We start from the raw sequence: 23,290 nt of genomic DNA, 5'->3' as shown, positions 1-23,290 counted from the left end.
CTGCTGTAAGAAAGCACTCAATGACCGAAACCTATGAACCCAGTCAACGACAGTTCTTTCTAAACTATTCTAACAACACTTCAAAGCCTATTACTTATTTTAATGGAGTAATGTTTAAGCAGTAAAACATGAAAAAACATAGGACTCCATCTCGTGCCACTACCAAATCTCTAGCTGCAATAAGTAATTTGGTGAAATGATGAATTTAAAAGGGAACATTACATTTGAAATGAGCTTTTTACATAAAGAATCATGATTCTGAAATACATGTCGGAAAGCCTCAACCCCTGTTCCCCAAATTCCATGTTTGAAAACTGAAATGAGTTTTTATTGAAATCATGTTCTGACTACATAACACTCTTGGTTTAAAGGAAAAATATTAATGGAATTTAATCTGCACCTAATCTAATTTCACTATCACTATTATTCAACTATCACCTCTGGAACACTCTCAGAAAAGGTTTCCTATAAACACCTGAACTGCCTTTGCCTCCTCTCACTGACTTGACCCTTCTAATACTTGTAGTCTGCTATGGCAAGACTTGGCTTTGATTACTTTCTGATAAGGATTATACCACTTCTGCAAAGTAATTCCTATAAAGACATTTAATCTCTTTCTCTTTCATCTTGAAACTTTTATTTGATTAAAAAAAATCATCTCACTCAAAGAGCAGGAGTTGGCTGATGGCAAAAATAATACGCATGCATGCATTTATGACATGATATGGAACATATGAAATGGACGGTGAGAGCAGGGGAGGAATAAACTTTATTGGCCCAGGGGAAGAGATGGGGGAACAAGGAGGGGCCGAGGAAAAGAGTGAATATGGGTGGGAGAACTGAAATGGAATGCTTTAAAAGGTACACATACACTTTGTAACCTCCACCACTCAACTCCAAGATGGTATGTACAGTGCCATTCAGGTAGACTAAAGTGAGTTTCACTCTGTAGTTGATGCTACTTGTAACAGTTCTACCGTTAGCAAGTCATCATTTAATTCTGCCAGAGTCAGACAAAGCTCTTGGGTTAGTGCAAACAAGGTTTTCCATCCTGGGCTGCAGGCTGACCCGCCAGTGCTCAGAAGGCATGCTTGTGACGAACTCGCACACTTTCCAGTTCCCCACCTCCAATGGCAGCCAGGGTCTCCAGCCTGCTTAGGCGCTCCAGGCTTCTTCCAAGAACTTCTTCTAGCCGACTGCGTATCACCTGGGCCCCTTCTAGTTCCACCTGCAGAGTTTGGTCTCTCTCAGAGCTGAGTAAACATGCCACATGGAAGGAAAATGGATTAGCCACCAACTATAATGAATCCACATATACTTCCAAAGAGCCAGGAGACTTTCTAAAGGATGCTCTCTAGGACACAAGAAGTAAACACAGTCTGTGTTTGGGCACTGTTATCCTTCACTGCAGGTAGTTGAATAGCAAGGCCAGCTCCTTTCTTTAAAGCTTGCCTCTTTATGCTAGATTGTGGGCTAGTATCATGTAAAATTATAGATCCTAGGACTTATGTCTGTATAGTCAACATAGGAGAAATTTCACTTTTTGATGAGTATTAGTTTCTGAAAAAACAAAATCGGAAAAACTAAATGCAAACTGAAACATTACTGAGCCAAGTAGGACTGAGCCAAGCACTACTGAAGATCTGTGTTCTCTCATTTGGTAACCAGACTGGACAGAGCGCTGAAAAGGAATCTGGCTCATAGAGACTAAAGATCCAGAGATTCTTTAAAAAGTAATATAATCAACTGGTCCTTACTGTATCTTTCCCCTGCCTTTATTTACCTGAAGTAGAAAGAAAAAGAATGCTTAAACTGAACAATCACCTAGAAGAAAATGAATAGTAAAAAAATAAAAATTAGGAAAAAGCAAAAGGGACAAGGGGAGAAGGCAGAATGCAGAAAAAAAAAAAGGGGGGGAATATAAAATGAACCAGAATGATATAATATATATGACCAAAAATCAAGAAGTACAAGCAAATATATTCACCATGATGGCTATCAGTGATTCTGGGTTGATATCAGCCATCATGATAAATATATTTTCTTCAATGATATTCGGTATCAATACCCTTTATATCCTCACTCTTGGAATGGAACAGCCCTTACCAGGACATGAAGCAGAGGAAGGAAAAGAAAACACTGAGTGTTTACTGTACACAAGGAATTGCTGTAGACACCTGACAAGTCTCATTTGATCAGTGTGTAGCTGTATGAGATAGGCACTATTTCTGACTTAACACTTAAACACTAGGCTCTGAGAGATCCACAAACAACAAATGACAAACTGAGTATTCCTAGTAATTGTCTGATTTTTTTCCCTCCCTGCTTTGAAATCATAAGCATCTGAACCTGAAGAGGAACAGAAGGGTAAACACTGCCGTCACTCTCCTACCTCTCTGGATGGGCATGGAACTTCACCAGACTGCTATAGAGCTGTCTCTCTGCTTGCAGAGCCTCATTGAGCCGACTCCGTTCATCTACCAGCCCTTCGAGCATCAGCAGTAACTGAGGAAACAGCAAAAGCAATATGCAGACAGACATGAGATGTGAAGCCACAGCGGATCTCATGTCTGCAGACAGACATGAGACATGAAGCCACAGCGGATCCTGAGAAAGCAGCCAAAGGAATGGACTTGCATGCACTAGGACCAAAAAAGTTCACTCTCTTCTACTTGCTTAAAACTTTCTATTATATTTTACAGTTTTCAAATCAATGGCACATTATCTTTTTTTTTCTAATCTTTAAAACTATAGGGCAGAAGTCAAACATGAGAGCAAGAAGAAGGAGAGAGATGCCAGAAGCACAGGGAAGAGCTGAGAGAAAGAAGGGAGTGCAAGGGAAAGGGAGGAAGGGCAGGAGGAGACATAAAGCAGGACTTACTGGTATTCTTCATTCATTCAATAAATATTTACTGAGCACATTCTATGCGCCAGGCTCTATTTTAGGGATAAGTGTACTATGTGTAATGGGTGGTGGGGACACCATCAATCACAGACCTGTGTCGCAGTAAGCCCTACAATAAGTGCTGTACAGAACATGAGCCATGACGTATCACAACCAGCAGAGAGGTCTTGTAAGTGAACTGCTTGACTTAAAAGCCAGGATTGGAGTGAAACGAGTAGTTTGTGAGAGAGAGGATAACAGACAGGAGCACAGGCAAGCAGGTCTTTTTTTAAAAGTCTGGCACTGAAGAGAGGTCAGCTACAAGGTAGTAGCTAGAAAGGAATTACAAATGTTAGGGGCACTTCTTGCTGAGGCTGACCAAGGTGAGGCAACTTCAGAGCAGAGATTCTCTATGAAGCTCCATTAACAAACATGCAAGGGTTTGATCTCCTTCAGAGATCACTGAGATTGACAGGTTTTCCACCATTTGTTCCACCATAAAAATGCTTATATTCCAATGACTTACTTGTTGTCTTCGATTTCCTAAAGTCTCTTGACCCTGTGATTCTACTGAAGCGACTTTTTCCCGAAGAAGTAAGACTTCTTGGGTCAGGCGTTCCATAGCTGGTATGTCTTCAGGATCAACCAGTTGCATCTGCAGATCCTAAAAGTCAAGAAAAAAACTAGTAATAAAAATGTGGGGTGCCTGGACGGCTCAGTCAGTGGAGTGTGCGACTCAATCCTGGGGCTGTTGATGGCTATCTAGCAGAGGAGAAAAGGAGCAGATTTCCCTGAAACAGTCTGCTGTACTTGCCAGCAGAATATGGGTAAGCCATATGAAACAGTACATTCTTTGTGAAATTTCAGCAATGCCAATATAAGTCAGAAAGAATATGGTGATATTAAGAGGCTCAAACTGACAGTGCATCAAGGAACTAAGGACTGGCCAAAGGGACTCAGGGTATCCAAGTGTCATTTGAGGATGCCCTACAGGTATTCTGAGCTGTAATCACTTCCAAGGATCTTGAGAAAGCTGGGAAGGACCTTTATGAGGTCTTCTTTAATCTGTATGTTCCTGGTCAGGGACTCCATGTCGGCAGCCTGCACCTGCAGCTCTTCCTCTTGCACGGCCACCATGGACTGTAGTGCAGAAAGTTCCATCTGTGGAGAGAAGAGATCCTGGAAGTCAGTGTGCAGAGGAAGCAAGATATGTCACATTCACATTTTAACCCTGAGGCCAAGGTTCTTCCATGTTGTATCACCATCAGCCTATCATGTAAGTGCCAACTACAAGATGAATAGTGCTCAATCGGGTCAGATCAATAAACCACACGGTGGGGTACCAAAGGGTGTTCCATGGGAGTAATGGTAGATTTAAGGATGTCCTCCACTTTAATTAGCACTAGAAAATATTTCAAATTTGCTTAATTGATGAGATTATGCTGCTTCAAAAATGAGCAGATGGGTGAATCCTCCCACCAACTCTACAGGATCACTACTCTACTATTCTCCAGTTTACAGAGGAGGTGACTGAGGTGTAGAGAACTTAAGGACCCTGTGCAAAGTCACAGAGCTAGAAAGGGGGAGATCCAGAATGTGAACTCCCCAGGAAGCAGACTCAGAACTCAAGGTTATAATGACTTTCCTGCAGATTCTACAGATCAATATACTCTTTATAGTAAGGGCAAGTTATTTGTAAGTACACATTGTAAGGAACTTTTGGTGGTGGGGGGGGTTACTTATTTATCTGTCAGAGAGAGATGGAGGGAGAGCACAAGCAATGGAGAAGTAGGTAGAGGGAGAAGGAAGCTCCCCGCTGAGCAGGGAACCAGACGCAGGGCTCAATCCCAGGACCTTGGGATCACGATCTAAGCCGAAGGCAGAAGCTTAACTGACTGAGCCACCCAGGCACCCCCTGTAAGGAACTATCTGGAGATAATTAAAGGAAATAGGTGTGACAAAGAAGAGAGATAACACACAGCTAGTTTAAGGTATAGCCAAGCTTCCTAAAGAAAGCAGCACCTGTTTCTTTAAGATATAAAATGTAAGTTATAAACAGTAAAAATTTTATTTTGAATTCCACCGATGCTGATAGTTCACTATATGGGCTGGTAATAATTTATAACTACTCAAAGTATTTGATGCTCTGAGCTCCTGCGGCATGTTAGGAAGAAATGCTTCTCCCGTTTCCTTCCAGGTTGAAGGACCTCAGTTAATGTAACTCCTGACCTTTCTCCACTCCCTTTAGCCAGCGCCAGTCAGGGTAAAGGACTTATCTGAGTGGTACGTTGGGGAAGAATAAACCAAGCATGCTTGACTTAGCTCCAGCTTTCTTTTTGGGAGGCACCTGCCTGCAGCAAGCCTGTTTTTGCCACTGCTTCTCCAAGAGCAGGCTCTTCCTCACCATGTAGAGTGGCTGCCAAGGCCCAGTGTCATCTGTGATTAGGCAGGTAAGTCTACCAATTCTGGGAAATTGGCTAACAGGCCTGCTGATTCTTGGATTACATTCTCTACTTTATCAGTAATGCAATCGATAAAATACCAAACTGTCTGCCATGACCTTGTTTTATCTCTCCATTTGTTCAGATCTTGGGTATGGGAAATGAGTGCTATTAGTAGTCCTCTTCAGAGACCTCTATCATTATATAGCCAGGTATTTGCTCCATAGAAGAAAAATTCAAACATGAGGAAGAAAACATTATTATAGCAAGATAAAGGTCTGCAGTCAGGCAGACATGGATTTTGGGTTTTAAATCTTGGCATAATCTCCCTATAAGGCATTTAAACTGAGCTTCAGTTTCCTCAATTGTAAAACAGAAATAATACCTACCTTTTAGCGCTATGTGAGAATAAAGAAAATGTATTTAAAAGCACCTGGCAGGCAATTAGTGAATGTTAATTAACTACTACTACCACTACTACTATGACTTCAAGAGAGTAGGAAAAAAAATTTTTTTTTCTTAAAAAAATCAAGAAAATCGACTTGGCTTTTGGTATACATCTAGTGTCAGAGGGCATGTGATAATGTGTGTGTGTACACACACACATTGAACTAAGAGGCTGGTAATTAAGGACACAAAAATAAGCAACACAGCCAAATATAACTCACTCAAAATAACCATTCATAGTCTTATTAATTTTATGATCCCCCAAACAGGACAGAACCAAAAAGTAACACTACTCTGAATCAAGTATATATGAGAAAAACAGGAACAGCACATGGAAACCAAAATCTCCTGACATGAATAATCAGATAATGGCTAGGGAGAAATCCCAAAAAAGGAGGGGAGCTAGGGGATTTTTAAAACTGGTATTTGTAAATGCCACACAATTTCATATCCTCAAAACTTGAGGCATATAACAGGAAGCTGGTTATAAGAAGAAATATAGTAATGAGAAGAGAAATTAAGAGGTACAAGATAATTTCACCATGAATATGAACACGGGTTTTATATTCTAGATCTAACTCTGGCTAAGAGGTGGAACAAATCTGAGAAGCCAAGTGACTAGCCAGGTAAACTTCATGCACTTTTGATCCTCCAAAATAGATGCCCTGGCAACATAAAGCTTTTTAGTTTTAGTGGGTAACTCTGTCCTGTGGCCCTAATACTTCTTGCAAACCACAGCTGGACATACAATTGCTGTAAAGGGAGGGAGAAGGAGAAGGGCTTCTGTAAAGCCAAGAGGCCGCTTCTAAGAGAATTCATGAAAACTCTATTGCTAGAAATACAGAATAATGGAAAAATGATCTGCTCCAAGTAATGACCTCTTGGCAAGTATTTTGAGTCACAAAAGACCTGAATTTAAATCTTTGCTTTGGTATGTCTTAGTTACATGACAGTTCCCCACCTCCATGGTTTGCTTTCATTTTGTTTTTTTTGAGAGAGCATGCATAAGCAGGTGGGGGAGAGGGGAAGAGGAAGAAAGAGAATCTTCAATCTCATACCCTTGAGATCATAAACTGGGCTGAAATCAAGAGTCAGGCACTCATCTGACTGAGCCACCCAGGGACCCCTTCCTACCTCCACGTTTAAAAAAAAAAAAAATCAGTGTTTCACCTTCTTCAAATATAAAATAGGGCCAATACCATCTAGTTGGCAGAGCTATAAGCTTTGGTGCTAATTTAAGTACTCAGAATAGTACACTGCATATAGCAAGTACTCAATGAACATTATCGATCATTCCCCAAATTCCTCTGTTCCATGTTTCTAAAGTAATTTCATGGATCTAATGTCATAAGTCCAAGCAGCAATTATACAGTATGTCATTTTTTCACCAGTTCTTTACAATTATTCCAGTCTGCAATGGGCAAAGAAAGCAGCCTTTGCCTTTTCAGCACTTGAAAGTTTAATGGTCTCCATTTACCAAAGAGCATCTTTTGAGAAAATGTATATATAAAGCAATTTCTACTTTTCTCCAGAAAGGAAACTCTGTATCTGGACCTAGATATTACATTTGGACAACTATACTCTTTTAAATATAAACTATTTTGGAAGAAAATAATAGTAATTTTAAAATTAGGGTCACTAGAACACTCACCCGACTTTCTCTTTCTTTTTTAGCCATGAGTTCAAGTTCCTCTTTGGCATTATTCAATTCTTTTTCCAGCCCGGCAACTGCGTCCAAGTCTCCTAAAAATGACCACATAGCACTCATTTTAATCACCCTAACATCGCTGACCTCTGCTGCTTTGTTCCTGTGGAATCTATTCTGAATACACAATCTCATGACAACAAAAATATATGCACAGATTGTTCATTGCAGAATTATTTGTAATAATAAAACACTGAATCAATCAACATGCCTATAAAAAGAAGACTGAATAAACCACGGTATATCCATGCAATAAGGTACTATATACAACTTTAAGAAAGGATGAGGAAAGTGTTTATGAACTGATATGGAGTAATTTCTAAGAAACATTGTTAAGTAAAACAAGTTAGGTACAAAAGAATACATCTAGTGTAGTCTGTTTTATATTAGGAAAGGGGGAAATAGGAACATACACATACACACCACATATAGACATAGGACTGTTCTCTTACTTTGCAAAAAGAAACACAGGAAGGATAACCTAGAAATTAAATTGGTTGCCTTCAAGGGAGGGGTGAAAACCAAAGAGATATGTTAGGGAAGTTGATGGGTCTTCTGAGCATACTTTTTTATATATTTGAATTTTGAACCACGTTAATGTGTAAAGTTAGTTCAATAACAATGGGGAAGAAAAAGCCTAAAACTGAATATTAACATAAGTAAATGAACCTATATAATAGATAATATAAGCACCCAAAATTTTAAAAAATTAATCCAAATAATTTTTGAACTCACTATTCTAACTGTATACCCTCAGTGGGAGATAGTCTAAAGATTAAAAAAAAATTTTAAAAATCTTAAACATTATTTATAGACTTATTACTGATAGTGGTACTCATGTAGCAATTCTAAACTACTTCTATGTATTATGCAAGTGGGTAAATATTTCATGATAGAGGTAACCAGGTTTCTCAAGGTCAGAAAAAGGGCAGATACAAATACAAAATCAGGCAAGGAAAGAACTTGTGGTATTAAATTAGAATGAGAGAAATCAGTATCAAATACAAACACAGACCCCTTAGCTCTGTTCACCTAAAAGGGCCTAAAAGCAAATGATACCTGTGGCCAAGAGCCCATCTCATAGCCAGATATTAGTACCTAAATGCCATTACCTACTTAACCAACTTCAAGGAACCAGAGCTCTTTGAAGTAACAGGCAGTTCCAGGGCTGAGGCAGGAAAGGGAAAGGTGATCACAGGACACCTTATTGTAGCAGCAAGTGTGGAAGTGACGAAAAACTGATAACAACATACCGAAAGGACAAAGGAGCAGCTTGAAGGGGCCCCAACTGGCCAAACTGGGGGTAATTTGGGCATCAAATGAAATAAAGACAGAAACAGACAATAAAATATTTTTTTAAAAGAATATATTAGAACATGTTGATATTTTAAAAAATGGAGTGGGGGAAAGGGTACCTCTTTATGAAAGAACATGTGCTAATTAATACACAGGAAGAAATTTTAGAAATATAAATCACTTTTTTAAATGTAATTGCTGCTTCAGGCAAGGCTGACAGGATGCTGGAAGCCCTGGGTGAGTAGCCATGGGGACAAAGTCAACCTCTCGGGCTGCTGGGTTGCAGGGAGAAATGGGAGAAATGAGTCTTCGTAATGCAAAGTTCTGGCAGATACAATCTTAACTAAGGAAAACACAAACTGCTATCATATGCTCCTGATGTGGGTGCTGAGAAAGACCTCACACTTGCAGTCTTGCCAAAAATGCTGAACTTGAATTGAACCATGAGGAAACAATCAGAGCCAGATTGAAGGTCATTCGCTGGCCCAGAGTCTTCAAAAATGCCAATGTCAAAAAAGACCAAAAAAGGCTAGAAAACTGTCCTAGACTAAAGGGACTGATGAGACATGACAACTAAATGCACACATGGTCCCAGAGGGGGAGACCCAATCATCAGGAACATTCGTGGGACAACAGGAACTCTGGATATGAACTGTACGTCAAGTACGAGGACTATACCAAGGTTCAATTTTCTGAATGTGATAACTGTACTATAGTTATGTAGGAGAAAGCCCTTGCCCTCAGGAAATACAAAATGAAGTATTTAGAGATAAAGTGTCATGATATCTAAGTAATTTTTAAATGGCTTAGAAAAAACATTCGTGTGTGTGCATGGGAAGAAATAAGGCAAATGTGGCAAAATGTTAATAGGGGGTAAATCTTAATGAAAGTCTTTGTGGATATTCACTGTATGATTTTTACCACTTTTCTAGAAGATTGAAATTTTCAAAATAAAAAATTGCAGAAAGGTACTTTAAAAAAAAAAAAAAAAAAAATAAAAAAGGAGTAAAATAAAAAAAAAAAAAAATTATTTTAAAAAAAAAAAAAAAAAAAAGTAAATAGGGAGTAAATTAAACAAATCTAGCATTCTTTACCTTTGGCTAACAAAGTTTTCCTGAGAAAAAATAACTACTTGCATGACTTACCTATGGAATTCCATAATACCTTACACTATAACAAAGACACAAACTTTTTATTCTTTTTTTTTATTTTTATTTTTTTAATAGCTCCATGCCCAGCCAAGCATGGAACCCAACATGGGGCCTGAACTCATGACCCTGAGATCAAGACCTGAGGAAAATCAAGAGTTGGATGCTTAACTGACTGAGCCACCCAGGCACCCCCTTGCATTTTTTAGTATCATTAAAAAAAAAATCATAAGTTAATTCTCCAAATCCACAACCTTTCTTACAGCATTATAATTACCATTTCACTAATAATGGTGAGCCCCTATTTCTACAACTCACAGGGCAAATCTCTTCCTTGAAGCTACCCTAGATCCCAACCTTCTGCTCTATGAAAGTCAGAGACTCTAGTACCCAGCACTCATTTAAATTTTGCTCATACTCTTCCCAAAATTCATTTGTTTTTAGGGAGTTCAAGGCCTACAATAATCTCTTAGATGGCTGTGATCTTGGCAAATAACTTAATGTACTCTGCCTCCCCCTCCTAACACTATAATACAGGTTAGGTCAAGTTACTGTGAGTAACCTCGGCCTGCTTGAAAGATACCCAGGAGAAGGTGTCAGCCCCGTGGTCCTATTGTGTCCTATTGTCCTATTATGTCTGGAAAAACTACCTCTTGCATTTCTGAATCCCTGCAAAGCTATCTGTTAAGAATAATCAGGAGGCAGTTTCCCTGGACCAAACTGTGTACCCAAAACAACAAAATAAGGGTAGTTCCTTCTAGAAGAGAGACATGTCTTCAGACTTTCAGGGGGAATCTAAACTTATTTTTTTCCATTAAGGTAGGAAAAGAGAGCCTTGGCCAAACCTATTAACAAAGTTACAGAAAGAAAAGACAGAAGATTCCTTAATGAAATTAAATTTGATACTCACCTAATGAGGACCTGGGTATACTGGTATCCCCTTTGGCAGTCAATGAAATGCTATCATCTTTGGAGGGTATATGCACTGAACCCTAAAAATTGGAAGAGCCAAAGAATTTAGAAAGGCACGGAACCACGATCACAATGACAAGGATTTGGAATATTCTCACAATTTGGTATTAAAATGACCAAACTTATGCCTCTAACACAAAAAGGCAGTTAGCATGAACATTTACATAAGCATGTAATTCTTACTTGATCAGTCTGTTCTCCAAGATGGGGGAGGCTGGAGGTAACTTCGGTGGGTTGGTTAGAAATAAGGGTTTGGGACACCATGAAGTCCTTCCCTCCTAGATACTGGCGCAGGGCCTGTAATTCTGAATTTCTTTCCATCAGGGCTCGTACCATCTTCTCTGCAGCGGCCTAGTAAGGAAATCACACACACCATTAGAAAGATACTCTAGAGAACAAAATTTGTGTTCTGAAGTTATTCGTTAAAAGACAATTGTTTATGAAAAGCCAGTGCACCCCCCTATAATAGTTCCCTTGCTTTCAGTTTATAGGGAAAAAACAGCAGATGAGTAGAAAGAAAGTCTCTCAGAGGAAGAACATTGGAAAAACTGAATATAACATACCTATTATGGATCAAACAATCTGAAATTGGCTCTGCCAGAACTCTATCAGGCTAAATTACTAGATTCTGGTTTGATGTCCTTTACTCTGGGAAACATGTGCCTGTGGCCTGGATGTTCTTTACCCACCCATTTGTTTGGTTTGCTCTCTTTACATCATTGCCTACTGATACCTTATCGGATTGGCCTCCTCTGCATATCCTGTCTACAACAGCCACCTTTCTCTACTCCCAGTTCTCCCTGTCCTGCTAAGTTTTTACAATGCACTTATCATTATCTGATATATGTTCATTGTCTATCAACCGGATATAAGTTTCCTAAGGGCAGGTTCTATGATATTTTCTGCTGAATCACAAGAGCCCAGAACAGTATCTGGCACGTAGTAGGGACTCAATGCACATTTATTGAATGAATCAATTACACAGAAACATTTTTATCAGACCATACAATCAGGAAAATCTGAACCTCAAAACCATCAAACCCACTTTATTTAATTTCAAATCCCACTTTTCTAAGACAGATGATGGCAGAGTAAAGAAAAAATTTAGAACATTATTTGTGACCATTACCACATTGAAAGTCTGCATTTAATAAAAAAAAATCTGGAAATAATAAACTACGACTAAAATTACTGGGGGTAAAAGATGACGAATCAGAACTATACTAGCTGTACCAGCATCCACTGTTTCTGGGGACAATTACTACTGCTTTAATGAGATGCTGAGCTCTTGTCACAATTTCTAAGGGAAATAAAAAAAATAACCTTACATTTTTAGTAAGTAAAATTTGGGCTCCTCAGGGATTTGGACATAACCAAGGTAACAGTACATTACTAATTTGCCTGAATAAAAATCTGTAGAAGCTACTATGGGAAAAAACATAATAGAGAACATATAAGACCTCTTATGTATATGAAATACCTGTGTACCAGTACTGTAAGATTAATATATCACATGTTACTATAAATTATTTATTCTCATCATGGCCTTTGAAAAGAACACCATCTTTTTTCCTCTTAAGATAATTCATATTTTTTTTAAAGATTTTATTTTTTTTATTTATTTGACAGACAGAGGTCACAAGTAGGCAGAGAAGCAGGCAGAGAGAGAGAAGGAAGCAGGCTCCCTGCTGAGCAGAGAGCCCAATGCAGGGCTTGATCCCAGGACCCTGGGATCATGACCTGAGCCGAAGGCAGAGGCTTTAACCCACTGAGCCACCCAGGCGCCCCAAGATAATTCATATTTTATAAGAATTTTTAAAAATGGGAAGCCTTCAGGGGGCTCAGTCAGTTGAGCATCTGCCTTCAGCTCTGGTCATGATCCCAGGGTCCTGGCATCGAGCCCCACATTGGGCGCTCCGCTCAGCAGGGAGCCTGCCTCTCCCTCTGCCTGTGCTCTCTCTCCCCCTCTCTCTGACAAATAATAAATAAAATCTTAAAAGAAAAGTAGAGAATTAAGAAAAATATGTCAAGTATAAGTTCTCCCACAGCTTGGCTAGAAATAGAAAATATCACTCAAGTCTTGAGAATGTAGAATCAAAATACTCCAGAACCTTGTATTGTCTTCTGTCAAAATTATCAGAATATTAAGGAAAGGAAATGTATAATGAAGTTAATGGGTACATGTACTATTTAGGCACCCTTCTCAATGCAAAGTGCTCTACCAATATTGCATGCTCTGATAACAGATGTAAAACTGTAATCTAGGAAACAGACTGTTCCTAACAGAGCAAACTGTAAAATGCCACATACGTACACACTACAATGTTCAAACACTCCCTATTCACAGACTAGAAACACACTGACACTCTTCTGGTCTGCACATTAGTCCTTACCTGGCTCTCCTGCTCCCTGGTGCTCATAGACTGAAGCAGGCCTTGAATCTCAATTTCATGTTCCACTGCTTGTTTGTTTCGATCACTCAGCAGTTCCTGCAGCATCCTTTCCTTTCGTTGTAGGCGCTGGCACAGTTCCTCTGCTATCTCACTCTGCCCTGGTCCAAGTTTACAGAGCAACGTGGCACTAAGATCCTAATATAGAAGGGACAGTGTAAGTTCTGGAGGAAAGAATGTCCTCTACTACATATCAAGGGGTTTATAAGAATCTGCTATAGGAGAAAGAGCTATGAGATTCCGGGGAGCAAATATCATGTTTTATTCTCCTTTGTTTCCCCAGATCTTGCACAGGCCTGGTACACAGAAGGCTGTAAATACATGCTCAATGAATGAACACTCACAATACAGAAAAACACTCACAATGTCAACTTACATATTGTTTTCTGAAGTAGGCCCTTTCCCTATTTGCTCAGGATACATAACAGATGAAGATAAATGGACATGCAGTCCATGTATTTTTTTTCCCCAGTATAACTTTTATAAGGCAACAGAAAATGATAAGCTAAAAAACAATAATGAGCACTATATTTCTTAGCATGGTGATGAGGTTCCTACTTCTATACTGAGAGGCTGTAGATGGCAGTTAAAACTGTGGAACCACACTGCCTGGGAGGCTTACTGGCTTTGTCACTTTCTAACTTGCCCAGGCACAGCAAGATGGTATTTAAGACTTGGGTCACTGGCACCCCCAGACCTAAAGAGTCCCAATCCAGGACTGAGATAATGTAATCACTAAACCAATTGCCTTTAATTAACTAAAGTCTTGCCTCCACTTCTTTGTTCCTATCATGCAGAGATGTCTGTAACTGCTGAATGATACTTTCTTGTTCCTTCTGCCAATGGCTAAATTTGGTTTCCCTTTCTTCTTTCAGCCATTGCAGGTTTTGACAGGTGGCAGATAACTGCTCTACTTCCAGGCCTTTGGCCCTCAGGAGACTCTCCATACTCTATAGTAACAAAGGAAACAAGGATAAGTCAAAGGACCACCCCAAACTCAGCAAGATAAATAAGATACTTGATCCGCCTTCAAATTATCTTCTAAAGTATCCATTTTTTGCAAAAAGAGAAAACTTTATATCTGATCTAGCAATGCCATACTAATCTTCGGTTTTAGAAACTCTCATCTAATTTATTTAGAGAAATAAACATAATGCGTATGAAAAATGAAGTTTTTTTGAGGAGGCAGGCTATGCTACAGAGGAAGTGAAGAACTTCTTTAAGAAGTGGCAGATGGTTAAATATATAAGCTTTATATATAAGCTTCTATAATCAAGTGTTCTGACTGTGGCTATACAAGGATATGCATATAATATTAATGAGAAAACAACAGTAAAACAGCTGTATGGGCAATGCTTACATAAAAGTATTCAGATATTGATGAGGATTAGAAATCAGAAAGTGTGCCTGGAAATCCATAATCACTGCTTCCCCCTATGAACTCCACAACATAAGTACGAACACTTCTCACTTCCTAGTCTACAATGATGAATAACTATTTTTGTTGTTTTCGTATTTTCTTTCTTATAAAGCAAATACCTTGGTTTTCAGAAAATGAGGGAAAGGGTTGATGCTTCAGGCTTAGCATCCAACCACGGCAGACTGTGCTCTTACCTGCATGGTAGCTTCATTAGAGGAGAGAATACCACGCAATCTCTCTAAGTCATGATCTCGCTCTCGCATAGCAAGATGAAGTTGACGCAGTTCTTTTTCTTTCTCTTCCAGAGTGGAGAACTTCTCATCTATAGCCCGCTGCAAGGAAAGTAAGGATCTTAGAGCTCCTTAGGATTCACTATTGTGATCACATTTACTCAATAAAAGTATAAAGGAAGGGAAGACCAACTCCAAAAAGCAGCAAATTAAGGAGACACATATTTCTGAGTACCTATGTGAAGAGAATAATCCATAGCGCCATAAACAAAATTAAAGTGCATACCTCTAGAGCAACATCTCGATCTTGTATTCGCTGTCGAAGTTTCTCAAGCAACATTTCATCTGCTTCAAAGGTTTTGTCTGACTTATCTCGATACTGCAGGAGCTCCCGAAATTCCTAATGAGACCAAAACATACTTCTCTTTATTCATTTATCCAATATTCAGTGAATTCCTACACTTTGCCAAACAATTTGTTATTCAGGATAAAAAACAAAATGTGATCACTCAAGGCAAACACTGGTTAGCAGAGATAACAGATATACAAATCGTTAACTACTGTATACATGTGTACACATGTGTGTGTATAAATATATGTACACATTATGTATATGGAGTGTATATGTCTATATAGCTAGCTCCTGGGAACACAGGCTGCACTGTCTAAATCTGCCTGAAGGTGTCACTAAAGATCTCACAAAAGAGGTTATATTTGCTCTGTGAGCCTTAAGAACTAGGAGCTTCCCAAGTGAAGAGCTGGTGGGGTATTTCTAATCAGAGGAAAAAAATGTATACACAATACACATACACTGTGAAAAAACTGCATGCTCAGCAGAACGTACGGGATTCAATGGGACTGAAGCTTAGAGCAGGAGACCAATTACAGTCTTCTTCAGTATTCCATATTTTCCCTCATTCATTTATTATGTAAGTAACTGGAAACTTCTATACAGATGTCCTCATCTACTAGACTGAGAACAATGGTCACACCTCTGTCTTCCCAGCACTAGCATAGTATCTGTTTCACAGAGGTGTTCAATAACTACTTCCTGAATATTGCTTAGATCTTTTAGGTCTATATTTATTATCTCGTACACTTGCTGGTTAGCATTGTGCTTCGTGAATCGTACTTTCGATTTATTTTGAATCCTCCTGGTTCCCACCTCTCAATGCTCTACATTTAACAGGTACTCAACACAGGTGAACTAATCTGAGATCACGTGAATGGAACTTTCAGAGTTCTATGACCCCTGTTTCAGTTAAAATCATTATGTAGACTCACCTGAAGCAGCTGCTCTTTTTGACTCAGACTGTGGTTTAAGTGTTGAATGTGTTGCTCATGGGTTCTAATCTCATTGTATTTTTCAGTCTCCAGGGTATGAAGCTGTTGGCTCTTACTCTGTAATTCTCCTTGGAGCTGCTGCAAGGCTTTTCGTAATTCCTGAATTAAACAGATTCCCTTTTTCATGGTTAATAGGGAGGCCTTAAAACTTTTAAGGCATACAGAATAAAATAAATATAAAATAGCAGAAAAGTTCCATTCTTACAATTACTCTAGAAATATTATACACAAATCAAATAGGACATGGGAAATTAAGGGAACTGTGAATGATAGGAAGATGTAAACTTCATATTATATAGTTCAATACTTACTCTCTAGTTTAAAAATGATAGCTCTATATAACTACTAAGCAGAACCCTGTTCCACTGTAACCTTGGATAAGCTCAAGAATAGAGTATTTCTATCATCCACTTACATCTTAAAAAAACACAAACTGATAGCATATGCTCCAACCTAACAAGATAAAGGAACCAATTAAGAATGTTTTATATTTTTTTTAAAGATGGAGCTAATTGTGCATGCCATTCCTCTGACCTTGTTTGTTGTTCCCCACTATTCTGTCTTGCTAAATTTTACCACTCTTCAAGAATAACCCCAGATAGCTCCTCCTTCATGAAGCTTTCCCTCTTCCTCAGCACCTCCTATATATTCCTGTAGGGCCAAAATATAGTTCCTTTACCTCATTTCAGTATTTACACAAAAAATTCTGTTTATGTGACTGTCTCATAATAAATACAGGTAACTTCACAGGAAAGAGCTTGTGATATTGACTCTTGTTATTTCCAGAACACAGCCCAGTGTCTGGCACATGGTATGAGGGCAATATACGTAGAACTGAATTCTTCGATTAAGCCAGTGACTCAACAAAGGATTCAACACAAACCGTCCTGATAAGAAGTTATTATCAGGGCAAAGTCAGCATCTCGGACCACAAAATGACTGCCAATTTACCTGGTTATGTTTCCAAGATGCCTCTTTCTGCTGTTCTCTTTCATGGGCGGCGGCCTCTATAAATTGCACACATCGTTTGGCATCAGCCAGTTGGCGTTCTTTTTGACGCAATGCCCTCTGGAGTTTCTGTATTTCCAGCTGGCTATAGAATAAAGCACTCTGAAGATCAAGCAGAGCCACCTGTTGCTGGGCTGGGGAAGTACCCTCTGAGTTCTGAAAAAAGAGGAAAAATCATCCTCACAAGGAGGGCAAGCACCGAGCTGCTGAGAAGACCAATCAAATCAAAACCGTGACCGAACACGGCACTTTCTCAACTGCAGTCTTGCCTCCCGTCCTATGTGACCCTCACGTACATGAAGTTGTCCAAGCTGGCTTTGGTGCAGCATTTCTCGAAGCTTTGCCATCGTGTCGTTTTGACCTTCAATCACCTGGTACAACTCCTCGGTCTGAAGATGAGACAGGGAGTACCAGCCATATTAGTAAACTAAAAATAAATTCCATGATCTCACCTGTACATATTTTAGAAATACCAATTTAGATTACACTACGGTTTTTCTAGGCTCACATCTGTTAGTCTGATGATCTGTTTCTACAAAAACACAGATTACCTACTTTGATGGAACAAAAAATTTCCTCAGAGATCCCTGACTGCCCAATATTTACCTCATTTTCCCTGCTTTTCAGAGTTTCCTTGAGGCTTTGAATTGTACCATCCTGCTTCTGAGATGACTCCTGAGCAGACTTGAGTTCACAGCTCATTTCATTCAGTTTCTCTTGAAGAATCTGATTTCAGCAAAGAAAAAGTTTGTTAGGTCAACTTCTTTTAATTTCAAATGCAACCAGAAAGTCTTTCCTCAAGTCTAGGCTTCCCCACATGTAGTAACCATTAAACCTTAAATCATCCATTAAGGCAAAGTAAAAGGAAAATGAAATACTTCCTTCAATATTCAATTGCTTCAATTCTCATGTACTGCGCTTTCTCTATAATGGGCAGCTATACACTTGTCCACACGAGTCACTGTGGATTCTTTCTCTCTCTCTGGTTTTTTTTTTTTTTTTTTTTTTTTTTGGAGAGAGAGAGAGTGGGGCAGGGGGTAGTAGGGGCAGGGAGAGAATCTTAAGCAGGCTACTACCCAGAACAGAGCCCATCACGGGGCTCGATCTCATGACCTGGAGATCATGACCTCAGCTGAAATCAAGAGTTGGACATTTAACCCTTAACTCTTTGTTACAAAGGATCCCTCATCATAGGTCCTTTAAACAAAGCCCAAGGAGCTCTGCTATCTAGAACAGGATGGAACACTACAAGGGTACAACAGACCAGAAGCTCAGCATTCAAATTGCAGGCTCTGATAAAATTTTCTCCTAAGCAAATGCCTCCTTGGGCTCTAAGGAGTAAGAAGTTAAGCTAAAATCAAAAGCATAAACCTCCTGTCTTGGTGCCTTATACAGGTAAAGACCACATTCAAGTTTTAATTACAGATCTAAAAGGCACCAGAAATTCTGACCTATGCAGAGCAGGCTAAAATCTTGATGAGAGCTAAAGGAAAGAACTACACTGTTAGGGACATATGAGTGGCTCAGATGTTAAGCATCTGCCTTCAGCTCAGGTCATGATCCCAGAATCCTGGGATCCAAGTCTCTCATCAGGCTCCCTGTTCAGCAGGGAGCCTGCTTCTCCCTCTCTGGCTCCCCTGTGCATGTGTTCTTTCTCTTGCTATCTCTGTCACAAATAAATAAAATCTTAAAAAAAAAAAAAAAAAGAACTACACTTTTAATTGAAAGTATTCCTCAGAGCAATGGGAATACATAGTACCCACCTCCCAAGTCCCACTCAGAGAGGTTAACAGCCTCAGCTAGAGCCAGTCACATCCTCAGGAAGACCTGTCATCTCCAAGAGCCTGGACTGATCATACCTTGTTGGTGGCCTCTGTTTGCTGGATTTTTTCCTGGAGTTCTGCCAAGTGGGAATCAGATACAGACTGCTGAGTTATAATGGTCTCATCTGAATTCAGCTTTTGTTGTTTGAGTAACTCTTCAGTCACGGGCTAGGAAGAAGCAGTAAGACAAGTAAGTTGAGTTAAATGTAGCCAACAACATATTTTATCTTCAAATGTCTCTAGCATCTTTTGGCAGAGACTTAGAAAACCAAAGTTTTTGCATGGCTTATCAGTACGAATTCGTAAAGACAGTCCTAAGCAAATAATTCAGAGTTTAAAGAGAAAAGAGGATTGAAAAAAGAAAATGCTTTAGATAACCAAATATACACTTTATGCTATTTCTAATCAGGGAATTCAATAATTAAATCTCTACTATCCCTAAGAGCTAGAAAAAGTATAGTTCAATTATGCCTGTTCACATTATTAGAAAATGGGCAGATTTTGAACATGGACTATGCATAATAATGTTTTATCAGTACTATATTTCCTAAATTTGGTAATTATATTGTAGTTATATAAGAGATATTCTTGTTTTTAGGAAATATATGCTTATTTAGTATAAAGACTCATTAATATCTGCAGATGGTCTAGGAGTAAAGAAAATAATGTGTCTATATAGACAGTGGGAGTGGAACAGCAAATGTAGCAAAATATTTGTAACTGGTGAATCTGGATAAATGTTAGCATATGTGAATGTGGGAGTTCTTTGTATTTCTCTCATGACCTCTCTACAAATTAAAACTGATTTTGAAATAAAAAGTAAAAATAAATTAAAAACAAATTTCAAAATCCATGATGGTCTGGGAAAGAGGTATGTTTCACAGGAATATCAATTCATCAGAAAGATTCAGGAGAAAAAAACACGTATTGTTTATATAACAATGAATCAGGCTTAGATAAACCTAATGAACTGAACCTAATATTCATTATAAGTGTACTAAAATAAAACTAGAGGAATTCACTGTGACATGAAAATCCATCTTCTTTCTCCTTGACCCTTCCTACTCACCCCGACACCTACTCCAGTTAGGAAAAATTTAAATCCATTAGGAAGAAGAAAAGGGCAACTACTGTTCATTTTCCCTTTCCTTCACACTTCCAAACCCTTAACACCACCTTCTCGACAGTGGGGTTAGAGCTTACCTTAAATCCCTTCCTTCCAGCAACTAACTGAAAGTACAGATTTCAGGGGAAAAAAAAAAAGTTTTTTACTCTTCCAATGCTATTTATCAATTTTTTAAAACATCTTAAGTATCATAATATTCAAAGCACTGTGGGAGCTGGGAGTGAGGAACAATATAATAAAGGAATAAGGAAATACATAAAATACCAGATAGTGACACACCCTATGTTGTAAAACTGAGAAGCATTATAGCGTAGTAAAGTTACTCTAAGTTGGTTGACCAGTTAGTTACTTTAAACTGGTTAAATGGAGACCTGCAGGAAAGAAAGCCAATCCTGCAGAACAATCTAGGCAGAAGGAACAGCTAATGAAAAAGGTTTACAGTGGCTATGAGCCCGGGACAGAAAGGTCTATGTGGTTAGAATAGCACTTTCCCATAGAAATACAATGTGAGCCATGTATGTAATTTAAAATTTTGTAGTAACTTCATTGACTAAAGTAAAAAATAAATAGATGAACTCAATTTCAATAAAATATTCTATCTGAACCAATGTATTATATTCAAAGAATATAATAAGACAGGTAGTCAATATAAAAATTACCAACAAAGTATTTTACTTTCTTTCATACTCAATCTCTGAAACTCATGTCCTTTATACACAGCATATCTCAATTCAAACTAGCCACATCTCAAGGGCTCAATAGCCCTGTGCGGCTGGTGGCTACCTTGCTGGCTAGCTCAGGGCTAAGGCAGACTAAGCACAGGGGAGAGGAAGCCAGGGGCTAGGCCAAACAGAGCTTCTACAGTGGGGTTAATGAAGCTGGAATTCATTCTCACGGAAATTCGAAAAGGAATGCAGTTGTATTTATATTTTTAAAAGGTCCTATAGCTGTGGTGATTGGACTGGGGAAAGCCAGTAGGAACAGGGAGACCACACAGACCACACATGCTTCAGTAGCATAAGTGAAAGAGAATAGTGGCTGGGATGATAGTGGTAGGAATGGAGTGGAAGAGAAATAGATCTATTTGGATATTTGTTGTTGTGGGTGTTACAGGGAATCTTGCCCTGAAGCACTGTGAATTAAGTCACACAGTGGGAGCGGTAACTTTATGAACAGATATTCAAAACAATTGTAACTGATAAATAATTTTATCCTTCATTTAATGATAAAACACTCTACAAAACTCTGTTTCTCAGTTCCTCAATGTAAAACACCTTCCCAGTGATGTCTATTATAAATATTTTTCAAATTTAAACCATAACAAGCAGAATTCAAGAAAATAGCTGCAGGTTTAAAATGGCAAGGAATAAATATTCACTTTATTTTTTTAAAGATTTTATTTCTGTATGTATTTGAGAGAGAGAGGGCACAGAGGTAGAGTGGGAGGGAGAAGGAGACACCCCACCAAACACAGAGCCCAATGCAGGGTTCAATTCCAGGACTCCAAGACCATGACCTGAGCTGAAGGCAGACACCCAACCTACTGAGCCACCCAGGCTCCCCTATTCACTTTAAATCAAAGAATCTCAGAGCTGTGAAGGAAACTTTATAAACTAACCATCTGGAATAATCCCGTCATACTTTGGAAGAAACGGAGACTTAGAGAGAATAAGGAAGTTCCCAAACTACACAGGAAATCAGGAAAAGGGTCCTGTTAAACCAGATGCACTAAAGCTGGGAATGTGTAGTATTCAATCTTTCAATCTCCATATAAACCCATTGCCTACCATAATGCCTGGAATATTGTAGGGACCAAAAGTTTCTGTTTAATAAGAGAACAAGAACAAAAACCAATAAAAACAGGCCTGTCTCCTAATGTCCAGTCTATAATGCTCTATTCCTTCAGTGGCTCTTTAGAAATAAGACCAGATAGATATTTAACAAGGACATTTTAACAGCAACTTTAAACCCAAAAATTGCCACAGAATAGTACATGATGAATCTGATTTAATCTGAACCCATCTTGACATTAATAATCACAGGAAACCTCTAATTCGGTAAATGTGATGTACTGACCTAAAGGCTGGAAGATGTTTACTCTGTCTTTATTTATAACACTTAATTATTGAACATCTCAGAAAAATGTCCTTTCAGATAGCAGTCTGCCAAAAGACCACTTAACAAAGTTCCCTGAGTTAATAGCTCAGAGTGAATTCTTGAGAAGTATCAAGTACATAAACCAATCATCTCTAAGACAATTTTATAAAACCTGAAATCAGTAATATGCAATTTAGCCAAATCAGTGCTAATTTCCAGACTACAGGTTAATAAAATCATGTTACAATACTAATGTAATTTTAAATTAGACTCTCTGACTCTTTTAGGACAAAAAGCTTTCCAGCATCAGAAAGGAGAATTGCTTCCAGGCCTGATACTGCATAAGATGAGACCTTTAGGCTAAAAAGGCAGTTATTTAGATCTTCTGTATTAACAGCATTTTCCTTGGCACTTCTTAGTCCTCACAAGAGGACTTGTCTTAGATCTGGAACTGCTGTGGTTTTCTATCCTATTGTTTTAAAAATGGGAAATACAAAAGAGTTATCAACTAGCATAAAATTAAAGGCCTAATCTTTGAGCGGCACCTAATGCCTACACCTTCCAAAGGGCCTATCTAGATTAAGTAGCTAAACTATGAGAGGAATAAATTTCCCATAGCTACACAGGGCCAGACCCTAGTGCTGCAAGGCTCAGAACAAAAATCTGCTCTGTGAATTTAGATGGAATAGAAAATTGCACATGAGCCAGAGCTGAATTGATGTTTACTAATCGAACACACCCCTGCTATCACTTTTCTAGTTCAGGGCCACACAATAAAGAAGTAAATTACCAGCTAGAATAAGGCTTCAATAGCTTTCTTTAGATATTTAAACTACCTTGGGTTTTCAAGCATAAATTCTGCAGAAGGCAAATAAGTCAATTTGCATAATTCCAAAAAA

The 23,290-nt window shown here is 38.7% G+C and overlaps 1 protein-coding gene across 34 annotated transcripts in view; it reads right to left on the bottom strand.

Annotated features, from left to right (window-relative positions):
• The window catches only part of LOC132001388 (myomegalin-like), a 217,780-nt gene that overhangs the window by 58,895 nt on the left and 135,595 nt on the right, over positions 1 to 23,290 (bottom strand). For 33 of the 34 annotated variants that reach the window (XM_059375904.1, XM_059375903.1, XM_059375933.1 and 30 more), the window contains 16 exons: positions 19,205 to 19,336; positions 17,952 to 18,071; positions 17,642 to 17,734; positions 17,289 to 17,501; positions 16,278 to 16,436; positions 15,280 to 15,393; positions 14,958 to 15,095; positions 14,114 to 14,293; positions 13,287 to 13,481; positions 11,077 to 11,244; positions 10,832 to 10,913; positions 7,424 to 7,515; positions 3,929 to 4,045; positions 3,411 to 3,548; positions 2,393 to 2,505; positions 1,126 to 1,253 (listed from right to left, as the gene is read on the bottom strand). In XM_059375904.1, the coding sequence (XP_059231887.1) occupies positions 1,126 to 1,253; positions 2,393 to 2,505; positions 3,411 to 3,548; positions 3,929 to 4,045; positions 7,424 to 7,515; positions 10,832 to 10,913; positions 11,077 to 11,244; positions 13,287 to 13,481; positions 14,114 to 14,293; positions 14,958 to 15,095; positions 15,280 to 15,393; positions 16,278 to 16,436; positions 17,289 to 17,501; positions 17,642 to 17,734; positions 17,952 to 18,071; positions 19,205 to 19,336 (2,182 nt within the window). Of the gene's footprint in view, positions 1 to 751; positions 1,254 to 2,392; positions 2,506 to 3,410; positions 3,549 to 3,928; positions 4,046 to 7,423; positions 7,516 to 10,831; positions 10,914 to 11,076; positions 11,245 to 13,286; positions 13,482 to 14,113; positions 14,294 to 14,957; positions 15,096 to 15,279; positions 15,394 to 16,277; positions 16,437 to 17,288; positions 17,502 to 17,641; positions 17,735 to 17,951; positions 18,072 to 19,204; positions 19,337 to 23,290 lie in introns of those variants that run through there. The other variant, XM_059375926.1, reaches the window with a different exon arrangement.

The sequence above is a fragment of the Mustela nigripes genome, chromosome 14 (genome assembly GCF_022355385.1).
Source record: "Mustela nigripes isolate SB6536 chromosome 14, MUSNIG.SB6536, whole genome shotgun sequence".
Taxonomy (NCBI): domain Eukaryota; kingdom Metazoa; phylum Chordata; class Mammalia; order Carnivora; family Mustelidae; genus Mustela; species Mustela nigripes.
Note: the sequence above shows the minus strand (reverse complement) of the source record. Positions and strands in the feature narration are given on the sequence as shown.